The sequence below is a fragment of the Crocuta crocuta genome, unplaced genomic scaffold, assembly GCF_008692635.1.
Source record: "Crocuta crocuta isolate KB4526 unplaced genomic scaffold, BGI_CrCroc_1.0 scaffold10, whole genome shotgun sequence".
In the NCBI taxonomy this organism is placed as follows: Eukaryota; Metazoa; Chordata; class Mammalia; order Carnivora; family Hyaenidae; genus Crocuta; species Crocuta crocuta.
This window is the reverse complement of record NW_027527551.1, coordinates 1,870,020-1,884,340: the sequence shown is the minus strand read 5'-3', so window position 1 is coordinate 1,884,340 and position 14,321 is coordinate 1,870,020. Positions and strand designations below refer to the sequence as shown.

At 43.5% G+C, this 14,321-nt stretch overlaps 1 protein-coding gene across 3 annotated transcripts in view; it reads right to left on the bottom strand.

Annotated features, from left to right (window-relative positions):
• Positions 1-14,321, bottom strand: part of SAMD4A (sterile alpha motif domain containing 4A) — a 96,305-nt gene that overhangs the window by 79,208 nt on the left and 2,776 nt on the right. For all 3 annotated transcript variants that reach the window (XM_077768235.1, XM_077768225.1, XM_077768245.1), the window contains exon 2: positions 3,449-3,967. In XM_077768235.1, the coding sequence (XP_077624361.1) occupies positions 3,449-3,860 (412 nt within the window). In that variant the 5' untranslated portion in view covers positions 3,861-3,967. The remainder of the gene's footprint in view (positions 1-3,448; positions 3,968-14,321) is intronic.

The following is a 14,321-nucleotide window of genomic DNA, read 5'->3' as shown; positions in this document are numbered from 1 at the left end:
CCACCCCCGCCACCACCATCACACCTTCCTTGCCCCATTCCCTGCAAAAGCTTTCTTGACCCTGCAGTTCACAAGGACCTTTCCACTTCACACACTCACAGTGCTTACAGTACAGACCCCGCATTCAGTTGACACAATCCTATATTGCCCTGTGGCAGCTGCTAGAGTTATTTTTTTTAACTGCGCTTTTATGTAATGCATGGGTTTTTATGTAAAAATTTTGCAGATCAGTCTGGCTAAAAGAAGATATTTCTTTTTTAATTGTGAAACTGATTGATAGATCTTCTCTCTCTAGTTATATTATAGGTTCCCTGAAAATGAATCACTTTCCTTAAGCTTCTTTATATTTTCCATGGACTCAAACACAGTACTAGGCACCCAGGAGGTGGATAGTGTTTTCAGTGCAGTTGAATGACACAAAATCCACATAGGAAGCCATGAAGGCTAAGGCACTTTGCTGAAGTGTAATACCAAGGGGACAAAACGTTAGAGGAATAAACCAAGATTAAAACCCCCAAACTAGGGTGCCTAGGTGACTCAGGTGGTTGGACATCTGACTTCAACCAGGTCATGATCTCATGGTTCAAGGGCTTGAGCTCCGCATTGGGCTCTGTGCTGACAGCTAGGAGCTTGGAGCCTGCTTTGGATTCTGGGTTTCCCCCTCTCTCTGCTCCTCCCCTGATTGCATTCTGTTTCTCTCTCTCTCTCTCTCTCTCTCTCAAAAATAAATAAATATTAAAAAATTTTTAACCCAAAAACTGTGAAAGGAAGTTATCTTCTAGTTTCTTTTCATGAACTGTCATTAATGTGGTTGATAATTTGAAAATGCGAAGCACTAAATGATCTCAGTTCTCTTACTATGGTTTATAATCACGTTGTTTTGTGTAGATATTTTTTCCATTTTGAAAGACAGAGGCTCTTCAGTGCAGTAGAAGAGGTCCTGAAGCCTTCAGTCCAAACCGTTTTCTATCGTGGTGAAATGGCCAAAAGTCACAGCATGGCCAAGGACCCCTAGTCTACTCCGCATGGCCATGGGCTCAGGGAAGGGGCTTCATCAGACAACCAGAAGGTGCAAATGCGGGCACAGACTCTGGGGGTCAGTGTTAGCACTTTGCTCCTCACTGTCCTTCCCATTCTCACTGATTCACTGCGCAGACCATGTTACCAGCTCTGGCCAGTGCTGGGCATCTACGTATATAATCTAATATGCCTTCACCCACAACCCTTCAAAGCTGGGTATCATGAATGCTCATTTTACAAGTGAGGACCTTGCTCAGAGAGGCCAAGTTGTAGTTTGCAAATCATAGATCTGAGATTTGGACTTAGCAGGGCATTGAAACCAAGGTCCTGTCCTCTCCGTTTTGTCAAACTGCCTCCCAGGTGCTCAGGAGATATTTAATAGAGGCATGAGTGTAGGAATGACCCAAAAGTGTGCAGTTTCGACAAACAGAATTTCACCACCATCGACAATGCAGAGGACATTCAGGTTTTGTTAAAGAGATATTGAAATATCAATGTTGACATGGCCTAAGTGTTTGCATGAAACTTTCTGGAAGTCTGATCTAAGATTTCTTTGCCAGTGCTCTGAAACGGAGCTCCCACCCCTTTCTTCTTCCTGACATATGTAATCTCGTTATCTTGTTAAACCTTCAAGTCTTTTTCTGCTCAAGGGCTACACAGGGACTCAGAGATTTGGGAGGCCATGACAGTCATGGCTGTATCACCTCCCCTCTGTAGGCTGGAGGGCCACAGTAAAAAAGGAAAGTGCCCGCTGACTACAATCTGATAACCATCATGAATGGACAAATCTTGTCAAGACACAGCCCTGAATGTGCAAATCAGTAGAGACAGAAAGATGATGACCCAAGAGTGATTAGAAGATAAATGACATTAAATTCAAACCCTGAAAATATAAAAGACCAAATTCTGAGAGGACAGGTAGCTTGGAGAGCTCGCATCTCTCCCGGCTATCAGAGTTTTGTAACAATTACTAGATTCTGTCCCTGACCCAGGAAACTTGGGCCAAAAAGCTCTGTCATCCAGCCTGCATGTGTCTGCTTTAATAGTCCCGGCCATCACTCTGTCGCACACAAGCTAGTGAAACTGTTCCCTGGGTGACTAGTCTGTGAAACAGACTGTCTCCAGAACCTCTTACATAATAAATTAATGATGCAATAATCACTTAATTCCCCAAATGTACCAGTTATCAATATCCCAATGTGCAAATAGAAACAAAGGAATTAAAAATCTCGTTTTGTGGTATTACGAATGCAGTATCTTAAGTATTTCCTCGGTTATTCCACTAAGGTACTGTTTCAATTAACGTCGTATAATTCGGCACTTCTATGTATTTGAGAAAGCCATTTAAAAGCGCCCATTAGCAGAAAGATCCAAGTGGAGGTAGAGGCCAAGAAGCTGTCACCGCTAATTCTTAATACTCTCAGATCTTTTAATTGAGGGTTCCTGCATGTTGACAGGCAGGTAACGTCTAACTACAAAAGCTTTTCCACTGAGAGAGTTATCTCAGTGCGGACACTGTATTCATGAACACACGCAACTAGCATCAAGGATTTCTGTTTAATGACAGGCCCCCCTCCCATACTGCCACTTTACAGAAGCACAAATGGCATGTTTGTCACTTTGCTCAGCCTAACCGGGGAGCCATACAGAGGACTCCCGGCTCTACTCCCAGCTGCGGTCAGTGTACTTTGCTTTAGCGATCAAAAGAGCAGAAAGCTGTCCTCTGCTCTCCCCTTCTGCAAAGCCGTTCGTGACCCGCCTCTCCTAGGTGAGCCTGAGCAAGAAAAGGCCCAAGCATTCATACCAGGCCACAGCAGAGAGCAGCATTCTCAAGTCAGCAAACCTGCTTCCCTGGTCAGGAGGAAAAGTGCCCCCAACAACTGGGGATAAAAACCAGAAAGTGCAAGGGAGGGAACATTCCAGGGTGAAATGGGAAAAAAAAAAAAAAAAAAGAAAGAAAGAAAGAAAAAGAAAAAGGGGAAAAAAAGAAGAAAAAAAAGAAAATGCACAAATCCCATGAGGGCATCTGGTTAACCATGGGTTAGAAATCAGGTTTAGAGAATCACTCATAATTCAGTGTGTTGGCAAATCCAAAAACTCCAGGGCAAAAGGCATGCGGGTAAAAGGCATTTCTACTCGTGGAAACAGGAAGTTTCCTTCTTTCACCACTTACTCTTCTAATATATTTTTCAGTCTGTTTAGAACCCAAATTTGGACCATCACTCATTTTTACCTGCCCGGCATTTTTATCTTTCCAGAGTCAAAAGAACAACAGAGACGGGATGCAAAGATCCCCTTCCCACAGCCGATTGCCATCAGCCCCCCTCTCCCAGGGTTACGGGTGCTCAGAGCCGACATTCGCAGCGGGACATGCCACGCACAGCAAGTCACCAAAGCACACTGCTCTACGGGCTTCCTAGGAACTTACTTGTACTTGTGCTGGTTCCAATCGTATTGATTGTGGTGGGAACAGATGAGGAGGAGTAGAGGGGCACATGGCCGTTCTCACACCCCAGGCTTTTGTCCTGCCAGTTGGAGGCGTTGATGCAAATCCCAGAATCCCGAGAGTTCTGCCACCCATTGAGCTTGTCATCGGAGTTCTGTCTTTGGTGATAGTAGTGTGTCTGCCCATAATCCACAGAGTCCGAGCGGCTTCGGTTCTGGCCGCCGAAGCTGGTCGACGTGCGGTCCTCCAAGTGGTTCAGCCACATGGCTAAAGCACTGCGGTCTTCCAACGAAGTGGCCGGATGTATCAAAGCATAGGACAGCAGCTGCCTGCTCTCCTCGATGTGCTGGTTGTGTTCGATGGAGTGCGCCAGGATTTGGGGCAGCAGTTTCATATACTCAACTTTTGCATCAAGGTTTCCTGGCTTCAGCAAAGGCAGGTGAGTTAACAGGAGGGAAATCACTTTATCCTTGGATTCCTGTTGCCATTGGTTAATGATTCCTGAAAAGGAAAATATACGGGGCAAATAAGCAAATACACCCACAATGGCAGGAAACACCGTACTGTGAAGAGAATTCCTACGGGTTTAGAGTCTCAGTCTATGTACCCTGGCTGATCTATGTACCATTTCTCAAAACGGCCCACACATCGGATCGGATGACTACTTCGGGATGTCGGGGGGCAGTGACATCAATGCAGCACACAACAAATGTTCTTAGAGGATCGGGTGCTCAATCTAATTCCCATTCAGGTCTCCAAAGAGCTTACAACAACTTTGGTACAACCGAATAGAACTTAAGAGCCCTGCATTCTTTCTTAGAAAAGTCTAGCCACACTTTCAGATAGGGGGATAAGGAATAAGAAAATCTCCACAGAAAGCAAGTGTTGTCAAAGGTTCACTGGATCCTTCGATGTAAGGCTGCTTTCCCTACCCCAGACATCTGTGGAAAAGTAGTTGACACCCTGGCAAATGCATTTGTGTGAAGTAAAACTTCCTAGACGGAGAAATCTGTCAGGAAAAGAAAAAACTCCCCTCATCTCGGTGAAGGAGGCACTTTCTCCTGAGAGGCTGCCTCAGAAAACAGTTGTGATCGCAAACCTAGGGATGGGACTTAGCTCCAGCAGCTCCTCTGATCACACACGATAAACAAGCTATTTTCCTTCATGTATAGAAGATCTGCTTAGTTATCTTTATTATGGTAAAAAATATATAACACCATATCTACCATTTCCACCATTTTAAAGCATACAGTTGTGTGGCTTTAAGGACATTCACGATGCTGTGCAGCCATCAGCACCATCCATTTCCAGATCTTTTTCATCTTTTCAAACCGAACTCTGTACTCACTGAATGATCACTCCCTATTTCTCCCCTCCCCCAGCTCCTGGCAACCACTGCTGTATTTTCTGTCTATTTGACTACCCTAGTTACCTCTTGGAAGTGAAATCATACAGTATTTGTCATTTTGTGACTGGTTATTTCACTTGGCATCATGTCTTCAAGGTTCGTTCATGAGAAGATCCATTTTTAACACACCCTCAAGGATCCCTTCTTGTCCCCTTCTACTCAAAACACACACTTGCTGCCTTTAGGTAAACATGGATAAACAGTGTACTTTGCCTGACTGGCCTTTGAGAAGTAGCTTGTTCTGGAAACCGATGGTTATCCTGAGCACCTCAGGCCACAAGAAAGAAAGTTCCCTTCCTGAAAAGTCACTCCTGACATCTGAAGACATTGTCTCTCACCTACTGATTACCCTACAACAGGCCAGGGCAGGGCAGTTCTAGGGGCTTTCATGCAGTATCTGCAGAGTTGAAAGGGGGTATCTGGTATTAGCAGAAGGGCTTCACAATCCCAGTAAGACACAAACATATCAGAACAAGCTCAAGAGTCATTGTTGATCAGAAGCTACGAATCCATCAGTCACGTACTATAAAGCCCCTTGAGATCAAGGGTGTATTTAAAGAAAAGTATCAGGCAAGGAAGACATGATATATAATAAACAAATACAGACTCCAGAATCTGGCAAACCTGGCCATCAATACCAGATCTGCCACTTCATTTGCAGTGGAACCTTGGTAAGTTACCTCCTCTACCTGAGCCTCAATTGCCTCATTAGTTAAGATGGTTATCAGCAGCATCTGTCCCTCCCTGTGTCGTAATGCATCAAAAAGACCGGTCAAGTACTCGATGGTGGACATAATTTCTTCTACTTGTCTCTACAGTAGTCAGGCCCACATTAGAGCCATGGTGGTTGGCTCTGGATCCCGAGTTTTAAAAATAATATACAGAGTCTAAGGATTACCCAGGGAAGGTCATTAAAAAGTATCAGAGGTGGAAGAGGTAGACAGTCAAAAGCTGGAAGAAAATGGGGCTACCGGGCTTCCAGGTGAATAATATGAAGAGATGCTCGACTCTTTTCAAGTGGGGATTTCATAAGAAGATGAACAGCCAACTATTTGAAACAGAAGTCTTCAAATCGAAGCAACAGAGATTAAGACTGGATGTGGAGAAGAAATGACATGCCAGAATGACAAAAGACCCAGAGGAGTCGCCCAGGAAGGCCTTATAATCTATGTGCTAGGGGCCTGAAGAATAGAGATAGAGGGTCTAGGGAAGCACTACCAGCTAGGAATGTAATGTGAGCTACATACGGTATTTAAAATTTCCTAATATTAAAAGAAAAGTGAAAAGAGGGAGGTGAAATTAATTTTAATGATGTCTTTTGTTTAATCAAATATGTAAAAATATTATTTCAAGTATCGACTGTAATCAAGTATAGATTATTGATGAAACAGTTTACATGCTTGTCTTTGCATTAGGTGTTTGAAATCCAGGGTGTATATTGCCGCTGACATCACATCTCAACTTGAATTAGCCACAGCTGAAGTGCTCAGAAGCCATGTGTGGCTGGAGGCTACAGACCCGGCTAGAGACAGTCAGATGGGGAAGGCAGACAGCAGGAGGGCACAAGTGACCTCAGCAGGTCCCTCCCGCTCCCTGCCTCTATATTTAGCTACCTGTCACCTGACAAAAGGCAACCCTGGTGCATTCCATCAGGTATGGCTTCCCTTTTAAAGTAGCTTTAGGAGACGGAGGAAGCACCAGCTCTAACTTGCCATCAATAGATTTTCAGCAAACACCCAGCATGTTTTTAATTATAAATATGCTTCAGATAAAGATAAAATCTATTCATTAATCTCAAGGAGCTAAAGAGGCACTGGCAAGAAGCAAAAGGTCCTGAGAGGAAGATGAATCCGTCTGACATCAATCAGATGATCAGATGTAGCTGGTGTACACCCTGGAAAACGTACATTTATAAATGTAGGAACAACCCTTAATACAAGTTCAAGAGGCCTAGGAACTCCCTAGTTTTCTGCAAGGTCACTTCCCTGTTTGGATATTCTGCCCTTCTGCAAAAGGTCAGCCTTAAAAAAAAAAAAAAAAAAAAAAGGAACAAAACCAAAGCATAAATAGGACTCGGAGTGCAAACTAAACATGTTCTCTCCACGTAAGCACTCTGGGCCAGGGGCAACCTGGGAGCCACAGGAGGTACAAGCACAGCAAAGAGGAAAGGAAAACAAGAGACCTCTGGCTCTGGTCCCTCCCAGGCCTGAAATGGTTCTTTCTTCTTTCTTGGTACAAGTCGCGGGTGGCGTGGGACTGCGGTGTAGCCAGGAAGACCACTATGACTTTTGTTCACTACCGCTGGGAACATGGGCCTGAGACAGCCTTCTGAGGGCAGTCTTCTAAGGTATACCACTGGATCAAACTGTTTCCGCAGCAACTACAGATACCACGCTGACAGCTATGATACTGAACGCTCTCTGTGCCAGGCACTCTTTCAAGCTCTGTGCATGTCATTACTCAAACTTTACAAGAAACTTATGAGGTGGGTCCTATTACAGTCTAATTTTTACATATGAGGATACAAAGGCACAGAGAGGCCAAGCAATTTGCCTCAGGTCCCTCTGACTAGCGAGGTGGCAGAATGGGATATACAAATTAGCATAAAGATACATAATGATTAGCACGCTAGAAGAGTCTGGCCATAAGTTCAATACGTTAATATTTATAATATAGATAATACGTTCAACATGTGACATCTTATCTATAAGTATTATATACGATATATAATATATAATTACATTAAAAAAGTGTGTATGTATATTATATTTACAAAGACTAATATGAACATATTAATAGAGTACATGGATCAGCAGACGACTTGCAAGCTATGGAAGGGCAGGGGGAATAGGAGTTACAGAGACATGTGGGTTTTAAAATATGTCCACAACTCCTTTGACATTCCTAAGAGAGCATAATGAATTCATTTGTCTTTCAGGGGAGGCTAGACTTAGTGAGTCACTTCTAGCAAATTGAATGTAGCGGAACTGACGGCGTGTGAGTTCATGGATTAGGTTATAAAAGGCACTGGCGGCGTTTACCTTGCTTTGTTTTGGGTTACTCACTCTGGGGGAAGTTAGCCACTGTACTATGATGATACTCAAAGAACCCAGTAGGGAGAGGGGTCTTGAAAGTGAGGAACTGAGGCTTCCTGCCAACAGCCAACACTAACTTGCTAGTCATGTTAGGGAACCATCTTGGAACCAGAACCTTCAGCCCCTTAAGCCTTCAGATGACTGCACTCTGGACCACGTTTAGAAGACCCTGAGCCAGAACCTCTCTTATTCCTGATTCACAGAAATTGCATGTGATAACGTGTTTATTGTTCTTTTAGCTGCTAATTTTGGGGTAATCTGTTATGTGATTTTAAAAACCCCAATATACCTCTTCCAAAATGGAATAACCTCTGGAAAAATGGAAACATTAGCATTGGCTTTGAGCAGTTCAGCCCGTCAGGCAAAATCATTCCCATTCCGAGATCAACTCATGAAGCTAACCTATTGCCACTAAACATTCGCCTCAGCCTCCCTCGTCCTGATTATCTACTCACCAAACAACTTTTGGGCTAGGATTTAGCTCCCCGTATCTTCATTCCTGGGTGAGAATGACCTGACCATACAGAGTTGGATCATCTCTTTCAAGATTCAGGGCAATTGAATGCTTTCTGGTTGTGATTTGGCTTCCTCTGGAGGCCTTCCTGTGCTCGGTATATGGAGTATATGCTCAATACATCTGGTCCCTCTGATGATGGCTCCCCATGGCAAGTTAATAAGCCAGCATTGCAGAATCTACTACTTTCTAGTTTGTACTGAGTCTGTCTCTCAGGGTGAGCATCCCCAGGACCCTGATCAGAGAGTGAGCATCTCCACCTTCAAAGAGAAGCCTGGACATGTGTGGACTTGGTACATGAAAGCTAGGTCCTGTCCAGCTGCCCACTGGTCTTCTTTGTGGTGTCCACACCACCTTCCAGAGAGCAAGGAGCTTTTGAGATGTGTAGTCAACAGATTCTCCCTACTGGGGAAGACTTAGAAATCCTGAAACTTTCAATGAGTCAATCACTTCTGTGATACAGTTTCTACTATCATACACTCCAATACCACTCTATTTAGTAGACACTTTGGAACACAGAGGTCCAAGTACAGCAGGATTCAATGGTGCCAACTCACCTCTACTACTTTCTCTGAATATTTTCTCTATTATTCCTCTACATAAGGAGCAAAGACGTTATTTGCTGGATGTTTTATGTGGGTAAAAGTTGATGATTTATAATTTATAAACCAGTGACATAGGAGTGGTAAAAAAGAAAAATCCTGAAGGAAGCTATAATAAAAGACCATGAGGATTAGGAAACTGCCCCAATGATTCTTAGAGTGACAAAGATTGTGTTTAAATACCAAGTCTGGTGTTATTACTACACAATAGTATGTCAATGTTTAAGGGCTCCAGTTGTTAGTAAATTACCCTTAAATTGCTATTTTATTATACTCTTGTTTTCCGTTTAATAACATTTACTATAAAAGGGTTTCTCACAAGTGTATTTAGGCAATTTGCTCATGCGAGAAATGGCTGGAAATTAAGTGCACACATACAAGAAGTGCTATTTAAATAAATGCACTAAAAGGCGGAAATACTAGTGGATCTTATATGGTCAAATTCTCCTTGGAAGGATTTCTATTATGAACTCAATCCTAGACACATCATGTAATAAAGCTTTTGAAATGTAGTGCAACTCTGCACAACTCAGGGACAGATGGCCAGCAGTAATAACAGACGCTATGCATTTGGTAAGAGTATGAGCTGACAGGGCACCTAAAGAATCAGGGGGAAAATGGCAAATACCAACATGGCAAACGGTGAGATTCTTGTGCTGGCACCTGTACTTGTCTATCGTCTCCCAAGGTACCTACTTGAGCTAGAAATGACTGGAGAAACATCCCCTAATCTGGTGGAACCCTATAAGACACGTGGATTAGACTCGTTGTTATGGGGGACCGGGACAGCCTGCAGTTACTGAGCCCTAGAGCTGCAGTGGTGCTTTGAGCAGATACAAAGGACTGTAGAAGAGTCCTTCTCCATTTTCAAGGAGGGTGATTGTCAACTTTCAAGGTGGCTCCCATGGATCCTTGCCTCTTGGTATTCACGCCCTTGGGTATTCTCCTCCCACACTGAATCCAAACAGGTCTGTGTGACCAAGAGAGTGTGGTAAGGTGTTCTGAGATTAGGTCATAGAAGGCATTGTAGCTCTCACCTCCTCTCTGGGCTCCCTCACCCTGCGGGAAGGTAGCCACGTCAATTATGAAGATACTCAGGCAGCCCTGGGGGAGGCTTGTGTGGGGAGGAAATAGGGCCTCCTGCTAACAGCCAGCACCAACTTGACTGCAAACGCACAAGAGACCTTAAGCCAGAACTACTCAGTGAGGTTGTCCCAAATTTCTGACCTTCAGAAAACTGTGAGGGGAAGATGATGTGAAGTTATTAAGTTTTGGGGTGATGTGTTACAAGCCACAGTTAACAAATTACAGCTTCACGTTATTTGGTAAAAAGACAAAAGACAAATCACTCAAAAATGCAACTGCCCCTTGAATTCCCTAGAAAAGAAAGGGATCTATGTAGTAGACTTCATAGCCCATTATAACCATTAAAGCTTTCTCTGGGACCATGAGGGTCATTAGCTGTTGGTCATTCATTGACCACCCTCAAAGGTACGTATGCATGACCTGAACAGATACCTTCAATACCCACTTACTACTCCCAAGTGATCTGGTCGTCTCTTCACTGGGGACTTTCTATCTTAGTCACTCTTCTTCCTGGGCACTGGCAAGACTTGGTGCTCCAGGAGGACTCCTTTGCTCCTGAAGAACCCAGGCCAGTAGGCAATTAGTCCTGAGATCTCTGCCAAGAGCTCAGGTTCGGGTTGGGATTCACATTCAGGTTTCTGACCTCCTCCTGGCTATCGCTAACTTTTGTAGGTCTAAGGCTGCCCATTCCCAGAGGGCACATTAAACTGGCCAGCTCCCCTGACCACTTGCCTCAGTTTTGACCTCATGTCTATATAGACGACTCCTACGTTTGTATCTCCGGCCCAGGTCTCACCTGGGATACACATCCAATTGCATCTTCTACATGTCCACTCGGATGACCTCAAAGTTACTCTGTCCAAAACTGAGCTCCCCGCTCACCATCACTAGATCTGCTCCTTTGGTCCTCTGTTCTATCTCAGCAATGGCCCTTCTATCTTTCCAGCAACTCAGGTTGAAACCTTCGAGTATCCTGGACTACTCTCTCATATTCCATGTCTAATCTGTTAGCAACTCTGTGCACTGAATCTTTAAAACATACCCAGATTCTGACCACCTCTCACCATGCTTCTGCATTCCATTCACCCCCTGCCTTACAAACAACATAACAAATAGAATGATCTTTTTATACTAGAAGATAGGGCATATCACTTCTCTGATCAAACATTCCAACAGTTTCTCATCTCTGAGTAGAAGCCATACAATAACCTATTAGGCCCTCTATGATGCAGCCCCATCCCCCACTACTGGTCCCTCATGCTTTTCAGTCCATTCTGGATTCCTTGCTGTTTCTTTAACATGCCAGATATGTGCTACCCTCCAACCTTTGCATTTGTTGCTTCGTTCTGCCTGGAATACATTTCCTCCCACCCAGATCCACATCTAGCCCCTTTCAGTTCTGTCTTTGCTTAAATGTCGCCTTCTGAGTGAGAACTTTTCTGTCCACAATATTTTAAATTGCCCATATTACTCCCTCACCCTCCACTTCCTTATCCACCATGCCGTTTTATGTCTCTCCATGGCATTTATCATGTGACCTCTTGTGTGTCACACCTATTTTCTGTCCTTCTCCACTAGACAACAGCTCCATGAGGGTAGTGATGTTGTCCCCATTTCCCATGCACTGTCATTTCTTTATTAATTGCATTTTTAAACAACTACATAAAATTGTTCCCAGGCATTTTGTTTGAGAATGGTTGATTAGACTTTGGGATTTCTTACTTAAAAATCTTAAGCACTTCCTAGAAATTTCTTTTAAATGAGGACTGGTAGAGGGGCGCCTGGGTGGCTTAGTCGGTTAAGCGTCCGACTTTCGCTTAGGTCATGATCTCGCGGTTCGTGGGTTTGAGCCCCGCGTCGGGCTCTGTGCTGACTGCCAGCTCAGAGCCTGGAGCCTGTTTCGGTCACTCCCTCTCTCTCTGACCCTCCCCTCCTCACGCTCTCTCTCTCTCTCTCCTAGAAATAAAAAAAGAAAAAAAAAATTTAAATGAGGACTGGTAGAGTCGGTGACCTGCAAACTATGGTGGGTACCAAGGGTCACCCAAAACAGTTCAGTCACCTCTTTCTTGTTTGACTCTCCAGAATTCTGGTTTCTTTTAGCTTTAATGTCAAATAAAGACAGGAATGTGTAAAAGAGGAAAATAAAATGACTAACTTAATTTTCAAAATCTTTACTACATTCCCCTCACAGCATTGTCAGGATGGAAAATTTCCCCACGTGCTGGAAAACAAAAGCATAATGGGTGCTTTTCTTGATTGTAACTGACACCAATTAAAGTAATCTTCATGATAAAGATTCATTAGGCTGAGACAGCAGAATTAGATGTATTTAATATGACTCTTTTGCAAACATCTGTTGAAGAAAGAAAGAAAACCAATGCCAATAGGGTTGTGTTAAAACTATTGTTAATGTCCAAAATTTTGGGCCATAAGTAATTATGTTCTAATAAAACCTCACTGGAATAGGTCTCCTAAGAGTCATATAAATGGGAGATGAAGAAAATGTTACCTTACTCTTGACAAAAGCAAGACAAATCCTTACAAACCACATTTGGCTAGTTTTTTTTATACCAAAAACCTCTCAGAGGAGAGGCTATAAATGTTCCCAGAGCAGGAAGCTTTCCCGCTCACTAATCTTCAGTGCCATTCTCGCACTCCCAGACCACCACTGACAAAACCCCACACACCACAAAATGACTCTCTGATAGTATTTCAAAATAATGAATTAGCAATCCTTATGCTGACCTTGCAAAGGAGGAAAACACGCATTGTCTGAGAACACTCAGATTCAGGCCTTATTCCAGGAGCAGCTCTACAAATGAGAGCTTTGAAAGAAGTGCACTGTTGTCCAGGTAGCCTAACTGCCATCGTATTTATTAATGAAGAACTCCGAGACCAAAACATTTGGCAATGTCCCAATGGAGTCAATAAGGAGTGTCCTGAGAGAAATATAAACAGGTCAGATCTCAAAGGAATAGCTCGTGCTTGATCCAACAGCCCAAACTGAACAACAGCCACTTCCCACAATAGGCTTACAAACCTCACCAAGCCCGGGAAGGGCCGGTTCATCCCTGACAACAGGGGGCCATTCTATGTCTTTAAATGAGTCTGGGTTGTTAAGTCTCACGCTTTCTAAAATAATGTGGAAGTTGCTCAGCAAGTTATAGGCAAAATTTCCCATCCTGAGAGATGGGAATCAAAAGTGTAAGTGTGAACGTTAAGAGCCCTGTGATGTGTGTAAATACTGTCACCGAGGAACCACACATATACATCCCCAAAATAGACGTGCCAGAAAAGTTGATAGTAAAATTCATGTATCACTCATTTAGGTATGAAATCTGAAATACATGTAAAGTTATTCTAGGGGAAGAGAGAATGGACAATTTTGTGGGAGGAGGATATTCAAACCCATGGTCACAAATGAACTGTTACTGTATTTGAAAAGAAGGGCCTCCTCAACTGTGTAAGGATTGAGTTGGGTAAGCAACCCTCAAACGTTTCTAATCCTGCTTGCTTTTCCTCATTAGGTATAGCCCTGTAGAGGGAGTGAGAGGCACACCTCTCCTTCTGGTTCTCTTGAGCTATTAGCCAACTCCAGGAATTTATGCAAAGGTGAGCAGAAAAGGCAGTTTCTTTTCACCTGTTCTTTGTGCACCAAATTCCTTTTAGGGAAGTACGTCTGTCGATATGCTCAGAATAAGGTTTTTTAGGTTTTCCTGAGAAGGGGAGCTACTTTTTAATTTCTAAAGTCCTTCATTAAGAAGGAAGAAAGGCAGAAAGGACAATGGAAAAGGATAAAGTTCTATAATCAGAAATGAGAATGGACAAGGCTGTTTCCCTCCTCCTGGGCATCCCACTATGAAATTAAAGAGACCCAGAGGTCAGTGGCTGGACCAGAATCAGGAGCACTGACCAGATGAGGACGCTTTGCTTTAGCAGACTTTGTGGGAAAGTTGTAGGAGACAAGAGCTCACAGCCCACAGTTTTAAAGACTATCGACAAAGGCTTCTAGCTCATCCTTCCTGAGCCTCAAACACACCGTCTAGAATTCTAAACCAAAAAAAGACCTGAAAACAGCAAGAAGACTTAGATAACACTGGTCCAGTGCTGGGAGTGACAGCAGTGGCAAGTTTTGTTTTAATCTAGCTTT